This window comes from Phacochoerus africanus, chromosome 14, assembly GCF_016906955.1.
Source record: "Phacochoerus africanus isolate WHEZ1 chromosome 14, ROS_Pafr_v1, whole genome shotgun sequence".
NCBI classification, from domain to species: Eukaryota; Metazoa; Chordata; class Mammalia; order Artiodactyla; family Suidae; genus Phacochoerus; species Phacochoerus africanus.
This window is the reverse complement of record NC_062557.1, coordinates 60,064,766-60,083,236: the sequence shown is the minus strand read 5'-3', so window position 1 is coordinate 60,083,236 and position 18,471 is coordinate 60,064,766. Positions and strand designations below refer to the sequence as shown.

The following is an 18,471-nucleotide window of genomic DNA, read 5'->3' as shown; positions in this document are numbered from 1 at the left end:
CCGTCCCCAAAGAGGCTCTGGGTGCCCTGAACCATGGGAGAGGATCAGACCGGATTCTGTTTGGGGACCGCGAGGGTCGCTGAGAAGCCGGCAGGGACACCGATGGGGAAGGGAGCCGAGGGGGAGTGGACACGGCCCTGCTCAGGGCTGGGAGGCCAGGCTTCCTTCGCAGCTCTGCCACCGACCCCCTGTGCAGCCAGCTGGGGGTCCCTGCCCCTTGACCGTGGGGCCCCTGGCCTCCTCCCAGGCACGACACGGGCACTGCTCGCAAGCAGGGCAGTGTCTTCAGAAAGGCCCCCGGAGGTCTGCCCTCCGGGTCCTGGTGCGGGGAGGGGCGGTCAGCAGCAGGGCCAGCCCGGCCGGCGCCCCTGGGGTTACAGAGCTGCTCTGCTCCCGGGAAGGGGCCCTGGGAGGAGGCCGCTGTCCCCAGGTCTGGGGGAAAGTCCAACCAGCCAGCCGTGACTCTGGATGAGCACATCCCTCCCCAAGTGCATTTCTTCAGCAGCCCGGCCTCCTGCACGGGGCGCTGGGAGGGAGTGGGCTGCAGGGGCCAGCGGGGGGCCGGCCCGCAGCGGGAGCGGGGGGACCGGCCACTGGCAGACGTGCGACATCCTAGCCTTCCTGCCCATCCCCGGGGATAAACCCGATGGGCTCGGGGGCGACTAAATCCAAGACACCAGGAGATTCCGGGGAAGGGGGGGGGCAGTGAATTGAAAAACAAACACCCACTCCTCTCTGTGTATATTGCACAATTAAAAGAAAAAAAAAAAGAAAAACGAAAAACACATATAAATTAAAAAAATCAAAAAAGCCCAAACTCAAACCCCGAAAGAGCCCAAGCACACACACGCAGCTGCACCTGAAGAGGAAGCGGGACTCGTGGGTGTGCCTTTCGGAGGCAGGGGGGTGAGGCTGGAAGCCCGGCTCTGCGCCCGGAGCAGGTGCGGACGTGGGGGAGGCGCCTGCCCGGCCTCCCTCCGCCTGCCTCCCGGGGAGAGCGGCCCCCGCGGCGGCCCCCCCAGGCCCTTCCTCGGAGGGCCTCTGCCTCGCCACTCCCCACACGAGAAAGAAAAGTCGAGTCTCACCAGATCGGTCCTGAGCCACACCTCAATGTCGTCCATGACAGAGGGCTGCGCCACCGGGATCTATGGAGGCGGCAAGCGGGGGGGCGGTCGCCCGGCAGCCAGGCGGGGGAGACAGAACACCGGACACGTCAATGGTCAAAGCAACCCCAACGCAACCAAAACCAAAACAGACATGGAGCAGAACACGCTGGCACAGCAGGCGGGGCGCGCAGCAGCCCGTGCGAAAGGGGAGGGCGGAAGCGGCGGCTCTAAGCAGCAGGGCAGCGGGTGGCAGGGCGGGGGCACAGTACGTGTTCTTAACTGGATAACTTTTTGTGCCCGTCCCGGTCGGACAGGACGGGGAGGCCACGTGGCCGCAGGCCCGGGCGGGGTGCGGTGGTCAGGGCGCTGCTGGGTGGAATGTTGCGCAAGGCGTCCGGGGCATTTCTGGGAGGCCGGCCGACGGAAGGCCAGAGCTTTCCTGCCACAAATAGGCCCAAAGCAAGGGCTCTGATGGCCAAGTGGACCGAGGGGCTTTGGCTGTCTTTTTGTCGGGTTAGGGGAAAAATCCCGAGGCAGCCAGAGCGCAGCGGCCTCCTCTCAGGCCGCCCTTTCCTCCCGCCTTCAGAGCTGTCTGAGCCCCAGCATCAGAGAAAAGCTCCACGGAGAGCCGGGCAGAGGTGGTGGGGGAGCGGTGGGCAGGGGGACCGGGCTCCCGAGCCAAGGAGGGACCCTCGCAGTGCCTGGGCTACCAGTGCCAAGGGCCTGAAACTGTCTCTGGCCAGAAAGAGTTAAGCTGCTGTCAGATGAGGTCAGATAATACTGCGATAAGTGAAAAGTAACCTTTCACCCCCTGGAGCCCCATTAAGGAAATGTCAGCTCCCCCCCAGAGAAGGAGCCGATGGCCCTTAATTGAGGCGTGGGCTCTGGGAAGTCCCTGGGGACTCGGACTCACTTCCAAGCTCACTTGACAAAACACTGCCAGCCCCGGCTCACAATCTAGGGGAGGAATCAAGGTAAAAAACAGGCAGTGAGGGGCTGGCCTCAGCGTCCGCAACGGGACCTCAGCGCGGAGAGCAGCGGAGCCCTGCGGTCACAGGCCTGCAGACCCCTCCTCTGGCTTCCACGCTCGCGTCCACCCCACCCAGGGGTTTCAGAGGCTCAAGCCAGCCTCCGTCAGGTTGGGGAGGTTCTGTCTATGTTTATGTTTTTAGTTTGCCTACTGGGGACCTAAGGGCGTTTAAATGCTTAAAAAGAGCAGATTCACGTAGTTCCCGCCGTGGTGCCGTGGGTTAATGCTGATAAGCAGGGCCAGCAGGCGGCAGCCAACTGCAGCGGCTTGGGTCGCTGTGGAGGTGCGGGTTTAATCCCCAGCCTGGCGCAGTGGGTTAAAGGATCTGGTGTTGCCACAGCTGTGGTGTAGGTTGCAGATGTGGCCTGGATTCAATCCCTGGCCCATGAACTTCCGTGTGCTGCAGGTGTGGCCATAAACATATACGTATCAAGGCTTCAGACCACCTGAAGGGACTCCTGGGGACAAGGACACCTGGTGCCCTGGGGGGGGACACCGACCGGCAAGCTGGCGGCTCCTGAGCGGAAGGTGGCAGGCACGCAGGGCTATGGGGGCTGGCGGGGCTTCTGCCCGACACACTCTCCTCCGGAGAGGGCAGCCTTCCCTATCCTGATGCTTCCACACAGAACTCTTGCCCTCTGGGAGGACGCGGGCTGCGCCGCCAAGTTCCCAGAACCAAGCGTGCCACGTCCGAGCATCTCGGGGGAAACTGGCCAACAGCAGCTGCTGGGGCAATCTCGCGCCCCGGAAGACCAGAGGCTCTGCGCTTGCAAAGCTTGAAAAAAGACGTTAAGGGCCTTAGCTCCGGCTTCTGCTCACAGCTTTTTGTTACTGCTTGGAACTGGCCCCCAGGGACCGAGCCCATGCTGAACTCTGCAAGAATCCTGAGAGCCAGCACGCTCCGAAGACAAACGCTGGCGTCTGAGAAGCCCCTCGCCTTCCAAACAACGTCCCAGTGAGTGTGGTGGCAGCACTCTCCCTCGCTGCCCCGGGGCCACTCCGGGGAGCAGGTGCTTGCGGCCGGAAGGGCGGGGCCTCAGTGTCCCCATCTGCAACAGAGGCCAGCGGCTTCCCCCGCTCACGACTCCAAATCCCTTCAGGACCAGGCTGGCGCTCCCGTTTTCTAGCGCAGAAACCCAGGGCTCCGGGGCTGATCCCTGACCGAGAGGCCCTGGCCTCAGACGTGGGTCACAGGGAGTCTGTGTGGGTCACAGGAACGCTCACATGGCGCCTGGATGGGGCTGCCTGGCGGCCCCAGCGCCTGGCTTCACAGGCTGCCTGCCTGGGAACTGATGTGTGAGGAGCACAGCAGGACAAAATTCCCGGGGCAGCCGGGGCATCGCACACAGACCCGAGACCCTGCCCGCCGACAGCAGCCACGGGAAGCGTGCGGGGAGAGGCTGGACTAGACGGGAGGGTGCCGGGCGCTGTGCGAGCCCAAAGGGAAGTGGGCCATGCACGTCGGAGGACAGTGGGGGACCTGCTCAGGGGGCAGGGGGCTTTGGGCCCAAAGGGGACAGGGGCTGCGCTGGGCTCAGCCGCAGCCGGAGCCCTCGGTGGCCTGGGTCTTGCTGTGCTGGGGCTGCTCCGGGTCTGAGCAGGGACGCCCCCACCTCCACCGCGGGCCCTGGCAACCGCACACCGCTGACTGACCACGTCTGCGGCTGCCGTGACCGATGCTCGCTCACATCGGGGTGTCTTCCTGGCTGCACGGCGTGTGGGAGACGGCCCTCCGGCCCCTGGGCACCAGCCGGCAGACCAGGCGCCCAGGAGCAGGAGCAGGAGCGGGTCTGCACACCGGGCGGCGGGCCTGGTGCTGCATCTGCACGCTCAGCGCCCCTCCTCCCACGGGAGACCCAGCTGCCCATCTCCAGCTCAGCGGGAGCGGGTGCTGAGCTCCGGGCTACTTCCAGGGTGGGGGGAGCCCCCCACAGCCCCCCACCTGCCTCCCCAGGTGAGCCGTAGTCTCTGTAGTACAAAAAGTTTCCAAGTGAAGAATTTGTACTGGGAAGGTTTGGAGAGACTCAGGGTTTCTAGACTACGGGAAATAAGGCAAAGCAATTAATACACATTGTTTAGAAGAAGAAACACCACAGTCAGGTGAGACGCTGGGTTAGCTGTTAGTGGGACCTCCGCTCCAGGTGGGACAGAGCGAGGTGGCCATGTGGGCAGTATCCTCTTTTGCAGGATCGACAGGCACAAGGACACACAGCTGGATCCCCCAACTCGACGGTGGAGCACTCGTGGTCTTCAGGGGACCTGCTCTAGGGCCACCCACACGTGTGGGCCAGAGCCCCCGCCCGTCCCCCAAAGCAGCACTGGAGGGGCCGGGCCAGCCTTTGCCCCTGAGAACAGCCTTGGGGTCGGGAACAGCCAGAGCAGGACGGGCTGCCTGCTGCTGGCCCCTGGAGGGACACAGCCTGGCTGTGCAAAGCCGCCAGCTCCAGGCTGGGCAGGCAGAGCCCCTGGCCTCCTGGTTCTGATGGCCGTGTGACCGTGTGCGCCGGTGCTGCGCACAGCCCGCTTTCTAGGTGACCCTGCGCTGCCTGCAGTCCCTGACATGCTGGCCCAACATCTTTCCTTCCTGAGCCCTCTCCCGCCCTGGCCGCACCACGCTTGCCCCTCTGGTCCCTACTCAGAGGCACGCAGCGAGGCTGTGGCTTCCTCTGAGGTAACCAACCTCTGCACGGCCGGCAGGGAGGACGACTCGCACTCAGAGCCACTGCCCTGGAGGCGGGAGAGGCCCTCCCGGGCTCTACTGATGCCCAGCTCGCTGCCTGGTCGCCGCCTACACTTCCTACATGTTCGGGGGTTTCTTGGAGAAATCGCGAATCCTTCCGGGGACGTAGCAGGCACAGATAATCATGCTACATGACCCCACAGCCTAGGACAGCCAAGTTCGCAGGCTGGCGGGGACCTTCCCGACCACTCAGAGGCTGAATCTGTCCCCTTAGAAACACGCCCTCCCTGACAAAGGCCACAGTAGCTTGTGCTCATCCTGGAAAAGGGAATACTGCCCAGAGCTCCAGAGACAGTAAAAGGGCTGAGAGGCCCTCTGCTCACTCCCGCCAGCCCCCCGGAACTCAGCAGAAAACCCAGAAGGTGTTTCTGGGGCTAGAAGTCTGTGGCTTAAGGGGACAGAAAGGGGAAGGCTGGACCCTGGGCGGGGGGGCGTGGCCTTGTACTGTCTGGCTCACTGGGCTCAAGAGGCGACAGAGGGGAGCGCCGGGGGTGGACAAGGGGCTCAGCGCAGCTGGTGGCCTCACCATTCCTTGGGCTATGAGCCAGCTGTCTATGGGCTCCAGGTCAGAGGGCCCAGCTTTACCTCTCTTCGGGGCCGAGGACAGAGGAGTCCCAGAAAGAAAAGTCCCAGCGAGACCCACGGTACAGAAGGTGCGGAGACGCGACACGTGTGGCGGAGACAGAAAAGCTACCATCAGAGCTGGTCCCTTGCGGGCGGGAGGAGAGGCGACCCAGTGCCCGCCCCTAGCACGCCCCTTACCTCCTGCATAAAAGAAAGGGTTTAGGAAAAGGAATCCCACCGGGAACGCACTCCCAAGCCAAGGTCCCCACGCTCCTGGAAAATCGCGGTGAGGCCCCAGGAAGCTGAGCAGGTCTGCTGCTCCGACCGGGGCTTCAAAGAACTAGCTTTTACAAAACCCAGTTCTACTTTCTGCTCCTCCTCCTCCTCCTCAGTTACCTGCCTGTTCTTTCTTGCCCCAAACTCTTAATTTGAATGCTGACTTTGGGGATATTGTCTTTTTTTCTTGTGTCTTTTTTAGGGCCACACCCGTGGCATATGGAGGCTCCCAGCCTAGGGGTTGAATCGGAGCTGTAGCCGCTGGCCTACACCACAGCCACAGCAATGCCAGATCCAAGCTGCGTCTGCGACCTACACCACAGCCCGTGGCAACACCAGATCCTTAACCCACTGAGCAAGGCCAGGGACCAAAGCCGAGTCCTCATGGACGCTAGTCGGGTTCGCTAACCGCTGAGCCACGACGGCAGCTCTGAGATATTGTCTTTTTAAGTGGTGGATGTATGTGAGGCTAAGACGGCCTACGTGGTTGCACTGGGGAGCTGTGGCTACAGGACGTCCCTCCTTCACTGTGTCCTTAGCTTCTCTCTTGGCCGTTTTCGTTTCTAGGTCAGCACCGTTTAGGCCACGGAACCACCACCTGAAGTACAGGCCCGAGAATGCACGTGAGTGTGTGCACACAGGCACAAAGACACACCCCTCGTAGACCAGACACACCGCACGCGCACACACACACACACACACACACACACAGGCCCCACACAGATAAACACCCACCCCTCAGACAGACAGACAGACACACGGCCCACAGAAACCCTGCCCCTCGCACAGCCCCAGGGACCAGCAGGACACATGAGGAGCAGCCCGCCTCCCGGCAGGTGGAAAGGTCAGGGAGGCAGGTCAGTCCAGGCACCCACGGTGAAGGGCGGGAAGCTGGCCCCATTCCTGCACTTGGCCTCTGCCGGCCCTGCCTGGCGGCCGCAAAGGCAACAAACACACCTGGCCTGGGCGGGGCCGGCCCTGCAGGCAGAGTGGGAAGCAGACCAGGCCGGCCCGGCAGGCCGGCCGGGGTGGGCCAGGAGGAGGGGCGGGCCTCCCCCGGCTCCCTGGGGCCCTGAGTTGGGCAGAGGGCGTCCTCACTTGCGGGAGGTGCAGCACCGTGGGCGGTCCCGGCCTCGGGGGCGGAGCTAGGGGCGGGGCCTCGGGGCGGTCCGGCCTCGGGGGCGGGGCTCGGGGCGGGGCGCCGCCGCCAGACTGGCTCTTCGACGCCCCCTGGTGGCCAGTGCAGAGGGGCGCGTGGCCCTCACCAAACTGGCCGCAAAAGGGGGGCAAAGACACCCTCCCCAGGGCAAGCTTTCTGGCAGATACCAGGCCACGGCACTGCCGCGCGCCCCGGTCATGTGGACAGGGCCTGCAGGAGGCCGAGAACCTGCATCTGGGAAGCCGACCTCACCCCGTGGACAGATAGGCGCTGCCCCTTTCTAGGGGGCGGGGGCAGTTGTTCTGGGGCCACTACGTGTGTCCCCCCCCATACATTCATTCACTTGCAGCCACACACGTTTCTCAGTTGTGCAAAAAGAGAGCTGTCTCAGGAGCAGCATCAGGGCACAAACCTTTGCCTAAGACCCGTGGTCTTAACAGATCGTGGCTGCCCGTGGGGACCCAGTCAGCAACACCCTCCACCTCTGATGGCGCCGCGGCAGCGCTGCTCTCCCGACGCCTCCAGCTCCCCAAACCACCCGACCACCAGCTGCCTTCCCCTGGGCTGGCCGCTCCTGAGCCTGGCGACCGGCGGGCACAGGCTGGGGCCCCCGCTGGCCTTGTGTGTAAGGGTCCTCGCCTGTCAGGGCGCTGCCCGCCTTTGGGGACAGACCCTCTCTGTCCGTGCAGAGAGGGGTGCAGCCCTGCCAGCCGCCTGCTCACGGGGTGCCCCCCGGCGTGTCTCCTGGCTGCCGTGGGGAAGCTGACGGGCGGCCCCACACAGTGGGGCGGGGACTCTGAGCTCTCCTCCTGGTCGGCCCTCGAGCCGCTAGCTTCTGCCTAACTATCCTACCAGCTTCACCCAACGGCCCCCTTTCCCTCCAGGCAGAAAGACAGAGTTAAAGACCTACCACTTCGGAGCCGGGCTTCTGACCGTCCAGGGCAGAAGAAAGCACTCCCGTGGCCGGGGGGTCCTCCAAGGTGGCCCTGGGGAGGAAGCAGCACCAGCAGGGTGTCAGGGGGTGCCAGGGCGCTGGCCTGTCATCACTTTCTGTCTATGGCACCTTCCTCAAAAGACTCAGTGGCCTTGGCACTTAGACACCCTGCAACTCAACAGCCCTCTTTTAGGTAAGAATACGGGGCGTCCCCAAAGGTCAATGACAGGATGTCAAAAGTACCCTGAAACTGGGAGTTCCCGTCATGACTCAGCAGTTAAGGACCCTGACCAGCATCCACGAGGACACAGGTTCGATCCGTGGCCTTGCTCAGTGGGGTAAGGATCCGGCATTGCCTGAGCTGGGGTGTAGGTTGCAGAGGCAGCTCGGATCCTGCGTGGCTGGGGCTGTGGTGGAGGCCGGCAGCCACAGCTCTGATTAGACCCCCAGCCTGGAACCTTCATATGCCACGGGTGCGGCCTTAAAAACGGCTCAGAGGGAGGGGCTAGATAGAGGCAAAGTGACAGTAATTATCATTTTAAAAGCAGCAGCCTCAGTGGCATCTGACAAGGACGGTGGCCTCCCTGGCAGGGGTCAGCGTCTGTCGTCCGCTGGGGGCTGTCGTCTTCTGCTGTGTCCATTTTGTCTTTTTTTTTTTTTTTGCTATTTCTTGGGCCGCTCCCACGACATATGGAGGTTCCCAGGCTAGGGGTCGAATCGGAGCTGTAGCCACCGGCCTACGCCAGAGCCACAGCAATGCAGGATCTGAGCGGCGTCTGCGACCTACACCACAGCTCACGGCAACGCCGGATCCTTAACCCACTGAGCGAGGCCAGGGACCGAACCAGCAACCTCATGGTTCCTAGTCAGATTCGTTAACCACTGCGCCACGACGGGAACTCCAATGCTGTGTCCATTTTGAAAGTGGCTCTTGCTGAAGGGCTTCTGGTCAACCTGCTGAGTCCTGAGCATGGGACTCAAGGTGTGGGGGTCCCCCAGGGGTGGGTCAGCAGCTGAACAGGAAGCTCAAAGCAGCTATAGGGAGATGTGGGGGGCCGTGCAGTTTGGAATCCACAGGGCTCGTCGTGGCCAGAGCCGCTGCTGGGGTCGGTCGCTGCCTGCCACACCCCCTGCCAGCCAGCTCTCCTGAGGACAGCAGGGTGCGCCCTCGGGCCAATGGCCGCGACCCCACCCCGCCGCCCCAAGGTCTTCACCCCGGATCCGTGCCCACTGCCAAGCCCCGGCAGCCAGAGGCGTGGAACAGGTCTGGGTCAATCCTCCCCCGCCCTCTTCCCAGCGCCACCCAAGGGTCCCCGCGTACGTCTTGCGTGGCTCGGAGTTGCTCCCCCTGGTCTGGGCAAACATGTCGAAGCTGTCCCGGGGGTCGCACTGCTGGAGGGAACTCAGGGCTCCACTGACGCTCTCTGTCCCCAGGTCTGTGCGACAGGACACAGGGGGTAGGAGCGACACGTGTGGATCTGACCTCGGCCCCTGAAACGGGCTACACACAGGAGACCTCCTCTGGCCTGGCGGGGCCATCTGGCGTGCGAGTGGCATCTGGGGTCACGGACCCACTTCAGGCTAAAGGAACTGCGGGAAGGTGGCGCTTTGGTTTGCGCTCTCAGAGGGCAGGGCGGTTCGCGGACCTTGTTCGCAGGAGCTCGGGCAGGTCGCCCGTCCTCCAAGCCCCTCGCGGCCTTGGCGGCCAAGGCCCGCATCTCAGGCACCCAAGGCGCTGACACTTATCTGCCACCTTGGCCCGGCTGGGGTGGAGGACGTCCCACACCCAGCACAGCAGCCACCCCGCTGCCCAGCACAGGTCCAGACTCCAAGGTTAGGGGGCGCTCTGAGCTGAGGGAGGGACCAGGGGACGTGGGGGCTGGGGGGAGAGGCCGGGGACACTCACCCAAGCCGGCCAGCTGGGAGGAGAGGGAGGAGGGGGGCGCCACTCCGCCCACGGTCGGGCTCACCACGGCGGGCGAGCCGGGCCCCAGGTCTATGAGGTTGTCTTCCGTCACGTCGCTCAGCACCTGCCGGCAGGAGGTGGGCTGAGCCCCGGGCCGAGGCTGCCTCGGCCCCGTATCAGTCACGCACAGGACAGTGGGGTCCCGGGAGCTGGCACTCGGGCCTTCCTCGCACACCCTCCTGCCAGCACCTCCTCAGACCCACCCAGCAGGGCCGCCCTCCTGCCCCAGTGAGAAAAACCGTGGCGTCGTGGCGCAGCAGAAACGAATCCGACTAGGATCCTTGAGGATGCGGGTTCGATCCCTGGCCTCGCTCAGTGGGCTAAGGATCCCGCATTGCGGTGAGCTGTGGTGTAGGTCGCAGACACAGCTCAGATCCTGCACTGCTGTGGTACAGACCGGCAGCTACAGCTCCGATTGGACCCCTAGCCTGGGAAACTCCATATGCCACAGGTGCGGCCCTAAAAAGCAAAAAAAGAAAAGAAAAACCAGAGGGGAGGCCCCGACGGGTGGGCCCGTGGCCTCCAGAGACCCGCAGTTTTCCAAGGGACACTCACCCCGTTACTGGCGTTTTGAACGGAGCGGCCCGACCTGTATCGTTCGAACCTAACAAGGAAGAGAAAGCAGAGTGAGGGGGTGGCCTGGGTGGCGACACCGACACTGGCCTGGGAAGCTCCCGGGGACCGAGGGCAGGGAGGCCAGCAGAGACCCACCATCTGGGGAGGGGACAGCTGCCACGCAACTTCGCCACGCCTTGCTCTGCACAGAGCGCCCAGCCTACCCACGGGCACCGGCAGGTGAGGAGGGCCTTGTCTGGCATGTCCAAGAGGCCATTACCAACTCCTCTGGCCCCTGGAGGGGAGGCGGGGTGGCCCATGTTCCCTGGGGACACCTTGGGTGCCCTTCTGCAGAGCCAGGCAGGAACTGCCACCCCTCCCTGGTTCATGACTCAGCTGGGGAGTCAGGTGCCCACTGGCTGGGGGAAAGGGTGGGGTGCCCGGGGGCTGGCAGGTGGGCACAGGCCCCAGCAGCTGCTGAGGGTCAGGTCACCAGCCAGTGCCCCCGCCCAGCCCAGGCCATTCTCACAGAGTGGGGAGCGGGATTCGCCGCTGACAGGGCAGCCCCTGCGTTAAGGGCAGAGGCAGCTAAGGGAGCATGCAGCCTGGGCTTTGCTGGGATTCCCGCTGCACCCTGGCCTCCTGGCTCGCTGGGGTCAGGGCCCGGTGAGCAGTGTCCCCAGGAGGGACAACCTGGTCAGGCCATGCGGGCCTGCGGTCACTGCTCAGTGGCCTGCGGGGGAAAGAGGAGTTTCTCTTGCTGGAGCACAGCGCCCACGCCCTCTGACAACGAGGCTTATGAAAGGCTCTCTGGCCAGAAGGCACCTCGGGGCTGCTGGCCCTGGGCCTGGCCTCTGAATCGCTGTCACTGGCACGAAAATGCCCGCAGCAGCTCCTGGCATCCTGAAATGGGTGGGACCGACGAAAAGCTAAGCGCATTTCAGGTGGAGACACCGGGCACAGGGCAAGCCCAGGGGCTCCGGGCCGGGTGCTGAGGGACCTGCCCTGCTCCTGCTCTCCCAGGGCATGGGGGGCGGGGCGGAGGACCTGCATTCCTATGGCGGAGGGGGGACACGGTGGCACCGCTACTGCCACAGCTGAGCCTGAAACAAAGCCCAGGGTTGTGGCGACCACAGCGAGTTCACCCCTGGGGTCCCAGATGCCAGCATCTGTCGCTTGGACCCTGAGTGACTGTGAGGCCGTGGACCCAGGCATCCTCAGGTGCCCGGCAGAGCGACGGTGGATGGAACCCGCTCGCCTTCACCCCGCCTACCGGGCGCAGCCTGGATCTCGCGTGCTGCCTTTTCCCCAAGGGGAGGCTCTGGGAAGGGAGAAGAACACGCGGGTTCCCTCAAACCCCGAAACGATCCGGCTGCCGGAAGATCTAAAGGAACGTGTTTCCCGCGGCAGCCGCAGCAGCCGCAGCCGGGCACCGACACCCGCCTGCCTCCCAGCGCTCCCGACACGGACGTTTGCAAAGCAAGGGAAACAGCTTTCTCCTTTTTTTTAAATGGGAAAGAGGAAACCTGTTTTTCCTTGGCAGAGGCTTGTGCCTTTCCATCCTTCTCCACTCAGAGGCTCCCCGAGCAGGAGCCATGCCCCTCCGCCCTCCCGGGCTGGCAAAGGGCAGGGCCCGGTTCCCGGAGAGGGACGAACTCTCGGCCTCCCCTGCCCCGCGGGCCCCACCTCTCGTATCGGAGGAAGACGTTGTTGAGGTCGTCGTTGACGCGCAGCAGCTCCTCCGTGACCTCCTCGTTGGACACGCGGGAAATGAGCTCCACGACGCGCTGCTGCATGGCGCGGCAGGTCCTGTGCAGCTCCTGGGGACACGGGCCTGGCTACCGCGGGCACGAAAGCCGTGAAAGGGGCCCTCCCCAGCGCAGAGCGCGCGTTTGCACGACTCGCCCGCAACACCGCAGAGCAGGGTTCCCTGCAGGGGCCTCTGCCTCATCACGACGCCCGTTGCCTGGGACAGGCGGCCCGTCCCTGCGGGCTCTCAGCACCCCCTGACCATGCAGAGCTCCTCGGCACTGCCTCCACCCCCCATCCCGCCAGACAGCACACGCTGCCAGAGGAGCCTTCCGGGGGGGCTCCACCGCAGCCCAGCAGAACTGAGCAGAACTGGAGCAGACCCGCAACAGGCTCCGCGGGGGCACCTCAAGCACAAAGCACCAGCCCAGGGGTACCGAGGCGGAGGGGCGGGGCCAGCACCCAGGGCCCCCGCGCAGCTACCCCCAGAGCCAGGCCCGAGGGGCTCCAGGGGCTTCTGCAGAAAGTTTTATGCTCTCCTTGCTTCAACCTTTTAGGTTACTGTCTCAAAAAAGATTACACAGGAGTTCTCTGGCGGCCTAGCTGTATCTGGCGTTGTCTCTGGCGGTGGCTGGGGTCCCTGCTGTGTCACGGTTCGATCCCTGCCACGGAATTTCCACATGCTGTGGGCACGGCCAAAAGAACAAGACAATCACAGGAAGAAGAAAAGGGAGGAAGGAGTTTCCTTTGTGGCTCAGGGGCTTAAGAACCCGACTAGTATTCACGAGGATGCAGGTTCGATCCCTGGCCTCGCTCAGTGGGTTAAGGCTCCGGCGTTGCCGCAAGGTGTGGTGTGGGTCACAGATGCGGCTTGGATGTGGCGTTGCTGCGGCTGTGGTGTAGACCGGCAGCCACGACTCCAATTCGATCCCTAGCCTGGAAACCTCCATATGCTGCGGGCCTTAAAAAAGAGGCGGGGGAGGAAAAGAAAAAGGGAACAACACGAACCCAGAGCAGAGGACCACAAACCCACGCCAGCCGCCCCCACGTGGCCTCCACGAGGTCACCCACAGCCAGGGCACGGCAGCCTCCGAGAGACCCTGCCTGCCTCCCGCCTCCTCCAAACCACCCGGGCAGGCACCTTCTTCTGGAACAGGAACTCCCTACAGGCAAGCACCCTCCACGCGCCTGACAAAACATCCTTCGGTCTAATTAGTCCCAGTGCCTTCATCTTTTGTTCCAGGGACATGCTCGTCCCCACCTTGCAAAACAGTCTCTCGGTTTCATCTTTCTGGGTTTCCCTGAGCCTCCTCCACGGTCCCAGGAGCAGGGGCTGAGGTCCTGAAGACCTGCTTTCTACGGTTGCAGAGGACAGCAGGGGTCAGGAGGCTGGGCCTGTGCGAGAAACCAGATTTCTCTGGAGAAGACGAGACCCAAGAAGCAAGAGGGGCTAAACCACTGGCCACCTGCAGAAACGACGCAAGGCAGGGCTTCCTTCGGTACCCGAGGGGTGGCGGAGAAGGGGTGACCACTGAGGGCAGTGCTGGATTAATTAAAACCATTATTAGCTGAAGACAAAGCTGGGGAGGCAAATCTGGGCACGGCAGGCGGCAGCCTCAGGACCTTTACGGCCCCAGATGCGGCCCAGGGCACGAGCTCCTGTTGACAGGACACACACACCCACACACCAGGCCGGGAAGGCGCGGGGTTCTCAGCTGATGCAAGCTGCCTGCCGCTGGGAATGCCTGGCCAGCGGCCCCACGCAGAGACTGGCCGCGGGAGGGGCCGGCGGCGGCCTGCCTGCGTTTAGGGACCTGCCCCGTCTACGAGCCTTGGGCGTTGTTCTCTGCTCAGTCCCGAGGCGCCACCCGGCTGTGCCTGCCCTGTGCTGGCACCTCACTCAGAGCGTCCTAGTCCCCCCAGGGGACACGGACGCCAGGCTCCAGGGTGGCCGACCTGCCTAACGCTACCCAGCACATCTGCACCCAGGAGTCTGGAGCCACGGTTCCTCCCACGTTCCCGGCCGACGGTCTGTCACGGAGGAGGTTTGGGAGGCGAGCGGTGCCGGGCGTGCTGCCGCAGGGAACCAGCACAGGCTGGGCCGGACCCGCCCGGGGGAGGCTGCGCAGCCCCTCGGGGCATCCTGCCTTCCTTCTGGGGGCTCGGCAAGTGGCTCTGACATCACAGCTGAATGCTCCTGGCGAAGCCCCGGAACCACGCGGACAGAACCCGCCAGGATGCTGGTGGCCGACCCCTCCTGTTTCCCCTCTTCCTGTTCTCTCCACCGCCTGCCCGGAGAATTTCCCTCAAATCTGGAGCAGCCCCTCTTGGCGTGAACACTTGGGCTGGTGACAAATGCATTTATTTCCCCGGCCCCGGCCAGCAGTGTGAGCCCTGGACAGCTTCTGTCCCGAGCAACCAGGCTGCCCTCTGGCTCAGTGGAGGGTCCTGGGGCACAATCTGAGCCCATCCCTTTTCCCACGCGGGAGCCTTGTTGTTTGTGCAGCCCCGACCCCTGGGAGGCCCTGCCCCGCTGGCTCCCAGCCGCCGGTGGAAGGAGCAGGGGTGTCGGTCGGCCCGGGAGCCGTGTCTGTGCACGGGGCTGCCGGTTCCTGAGTCTCCGGGCGGAAAGGACAGCCTCCCGGGCACCCAGGCTGTGCTCCTCCTCTGATTGATACCAGCGGCGAGGCTGGCAGGCTCAGGCTTGGAACAGGACAGAGGGGAGGGGAGACGTCATGGGAAGCGACCTATTTTTGAAAACTGTGAGCTGATGCCGGCAGCTTGGGTTCTGTTTGTCTTGGCTGATGGGCTTGTTTGAACACACCCGTGAGCGTGCGCGCACGCGCACACACACACACACACACACGGAGGTACTGGCTGTCTGGGTGTCCTGGCTGTCTTGTTTGAACACACACACACACAGGCACACACACACAGGCTGAGGTGCTTACAGTCTGGCTCGACCCTGGCCGTCTGCAGCCGCTGGCTTTGCTCTGCTGTTCCTGCTGCCAAACCCCTGTCAGCAGGAATTCTGACGCTGACCCAGCACAAAGCTGCCCCAGGAGGCCCCCTCTGGTCCTGGACTGTTTCCGGACTGATTTTGGACTCCTGGGCCTGGAAGAACCTACAGGCTGGGGACGGAGGCCAAGGCCGGGCCTGGGGCCGGGTGCCCGGGAGTGTGGACCTGCCGCGGGCGTCGGCAGTGAGTGGGAGCAGCGGAGGCCCTGGGTCCTCGCGGATGGGCCGCCGCACCAGGAGCGCCCCCAGAGCGGGGACCACGGCTCACACACCTCTGGGCTTTGTGTCAGGCCCTGAGCTGGCGTCTGCCAGCCCTCACCCTTCAGGCGTGGGACGGGGGCAGGATGAGCAGCCACCTGGGATCCAGCCCGAGCACTCGGAGGTGCTCGCCCTCTGGGGAAGTGCATGAGGTGCTCCCACTCGCCACGCCGTCCGCGCACCCTTTTCCCACCCCTCTAGGGGGCGCTGTGCCCAACAGCAGGGCTGCTGCCACTTTCCAAAAGGGCCAGAGTCGTCTGAGACAGTGGGGAGCTGGGCTCCATGTCTGGGCCCAACTGACCTGGGAATGGGCCTGGGGCAGGAGCCCTCAGGCCAGCCCTGCTCCTGACCCCCTTTCTGCCAGGCTCCCGGCTCCCAGGGTGGTCAGCTGGCACAGAGCCTCAGGTGCCCCAAGGCCCAGCGGGCCCACGGGCACGAAGGCAGACAGCCCTTGCTCGCTGCGGACGTAACACTGGGCGAACAAAGCGACACAGCGAATCATACCCGTAATATCATCTCAACCACATTCACAAAAAACCTGGAAAAACCTCTGAAAGAAAATACGTCACCGAGTTCCCGTCGTGACTCAGTGGATAATGATTCCAACCAGGAGCCATGAGGTGGCGGGTTCGATCCCTGGCCTTGCTCAGTGGGTTAAGGATCCGGCGTGGCCGTGAGCTGTGGTGTAGGTCGCAGACACGGCTCGGATCCCGCATTGCTGTGGCTCTGGCGTAGGCCGGCGGCTACAGCCCCGATTCGACCCCTAGCCTGGGAATCTCCATATGCCGCGGGAACGGCCCTAGAAAAGGCAAAAAGACAAGACAAAAAAAAAAAAAGAGAGAGAGAGAGAAGTACTCTCTTCTTCAGGCTTCCTTTCCTTTGGCCGCCGGCACTGTACGCCCTGGCCTGGCCCCTCTGCGGCCGGGCCCTCACCTGCAGCAGCTCCAGGTCGGACGGGGCCTCCTGCCCGGGGACCATCTCCGTCAGCATCTCGGACAAGACCTTTGAGTTCCCTCGAACGACGGCCAGCTCGCTGCGCAGCCTGGCGATCTGTGCGGGCCGGGGAGGAGGCGGGCGAGGTTAGGGCGCCTGGCGGGACGCAGCCTCGCCACCTGCGGGGGTGGCTGACAGCACACGTGGTGACAAGCTCTGGTCGCCGGAGACGGGGGCTGCATGGGGCCTGCAGGAGGAGGTGAACCTCTCGGGCCCTGCTTTAGCCTGTTCACGTGGGGTCCAGGGTGGCCCCCAAGGTCCTGCAGGGCTGGGACCCTCGTCCAGAAGCTCACAGGTGCAGACCCCGGCCTGGGAAACGGGGACTTCACGTGGCCTCCCCCAGGCCGGCTGGTGGAAACCACCCTTTCCTGGCAGGAGACGCCTCGCCTGCACCCACCACAGGGCCTGGGCCCCCTCCCGCTGCAGGGACTCCTGAGCCATGGCCGCACCTGTGACGGCCGCTCGGGGCACACCCAGCCCTGGCTAGCTGAGGCTTGCTTTCACTCTTCCCTGCCTGCGGGCCCCTTGTCCTGCCCCTGTCTGGGGCAGCCCCAAGCACCATCGCTTCCCCAGCGCCCCCCAACCCCCACCCTGCACACTCCCGGGGGGCAGGTGCTCTGCTGGGCTGAGGTCTGCAATTTCGGCCCCTGCCTCGATACATGTTCACTGGCTGGACAGATGGACCAACAGTCAACTGGGCAACGGGCTAGGCCCTCAGAGGGTCTTTCCTCCCTCTGGTGCCACTCAGGGGTGCCCAGGGGGCCCTCCTCCCAAGTCTTGGCTGAGAAGAGGATACCGCCCAGGAGGCCAGGGACGCAGCAGCAGAGACCACATGGGCTCTGAGGTCCCGGGTCCTCCTGGGCCATCTCTGCCTCCCTTTCCCAGCCTGGTCCCCGACCCTCTGGCTGCTGGGAGGAGCGGAGCACCTGGGGCGGACACGCTCTCCCCAGGATGGGCGGCTTTGGGCTTCGACCTCTGACTTCCTCTCTTCAGCAGGACCGGGGGCTCTCGGGAGGCCCCCCCTGAGGCTGCCGTCCAGCCCACAACTGCCCCGTGGGTGGGAGTGAAGGAGACGGAGGTTCAGGGACCTGGCTCCCCTCCTGCCCGGCCAGGCCCCTTGGAGCCGGCAGAGGGGAAACGGGCACCTGCTCCTCTGACCAGACACTACCGCCTGACCCTCTGCTGAAAGGAGGTTCCGTAAGAGTGACCTTGTCACAAATGGTGAATAAAGAACTTTCAAATCTAGGAGTTCCCGCTGTGGTGCAATGGGATCAGCGGCGTCTTGGGCGTGCTGGGATGCAGGTTCGATCCCCGGCCCCGCACAGCCCGTTAAATATCCCGAGTTGCTGAAGCTGTGGCTAAGGGGGCAGTGGTGGCTCGGATCTGATCCCTGGCCCGGGAGCTCCATATGCCACAGGGCAGCCAAAAATGAAAACAAAGACCTTTTTTTTCCCAAATATAAACACTGGATAGATTTCTATTCAAGTCTGACCAATTCTCAACTTTTAACTAACGGGAATTCTTTAGAGTCATCTAAAGCCCAGGCTCCAGACTCATGTAAACGAATCCAGTTTGGGGCCGAGGTGGCGTTGGCTCCTGGGGGTCACGCTGGGGGCGGAACGTGGGACGAAGCAGGACTTTCTCCTCGGCCTCCAGCCTCTGCAGCCTGGGCCACTTCTGCACACAAAGCCCAGCCTCCCCGCCTGACACCCCCGCCAGGCTTGGGGCCTCACCTCCAGCGCCGCCCTGTCCTCCAAACCAACCACCTGCCGTCCCAAGAGTGGACGGGCCGGTCCCCCTGCCACCTTGGCGTGACCACACCAGCACCCGACAGCGAGCCCTCGTGGCCCATGAGTGTGCACATACCTGCTCTGAATTGGCCGTGATGGGGCCCGTGGCGCTCAGAGCCGGGGCCTGCGGCGCGGAGTAGGAGGCAGGAGGCGCGGAGTAGGGGCTGCTGCTCGTCTTCGGCTGTGCCTGGGGCCTCGGCATGGTGGCGGCTGGGTCCACCTCCGGGACGCTCTGGCAGGGCCACAACAGAGCCTCCGTCTGCCCAGAGCAGCCAGCCTGGCCCTCCAACCCCCCGCCCCTGCCTGGGGCCGCGGCGCCACCATCCACTGGCC

General features: G+C 64.1%; 1 protein-coding gene across 4 annotated transcripts in view; it reads right to left on the bottom strand.

The window, feature by feature from the left end:
• TOM1L2 (target of myb1 like 2 membrane trafficking protein) overlaps positions 1-18,471 on the bottom strand; it is a 76,932-nt gene that overhangs the window by 4,327 nt on the left and 54,134 nt on the right. For 2 of the 4 annotated variants that reach the window (XM_047758285.1, XM_047758281.1), the window contains 9 exons: positions 18,215-18,370; positions 16,289-16,405; positions 12,017-12,150; positions 10,331-10,379; positions 9,716-9,839; positions 9,131-9,245; positions 7,786-7,861; positions 5,403-5,465; positions 1,086-1,145 (listed from right to left, as the gene is read on the bottom strand). In XM_047758285.1, the coding sequence (XP_047614241.1) occupies positions 1,086-1,145; positions 5,403-5,465; positions 7,786-7,861; positions 9,131-9,245; positions 9,716-9,839; positions 10,331-10,379; positions 12,017-12,150; positions 16,289-16,405; positions 18,215-18,370 (894 nt within the window). The remainder of the gene's footprint in view (positions 1-1,085; positions 1,146-5,402; positions 5,466-7,785; positions 7,862-9,130; positions 9,246-9,715; positions 9,840-10,330; positions 10,380-12,016; positions 12,151-16,288; positions 16,406-18,214; positions 18,371-18,471) is intronic. The other 2 variants (XM_047758282.1, XM_047758283.1) reach the window with 2 other exon arrangements.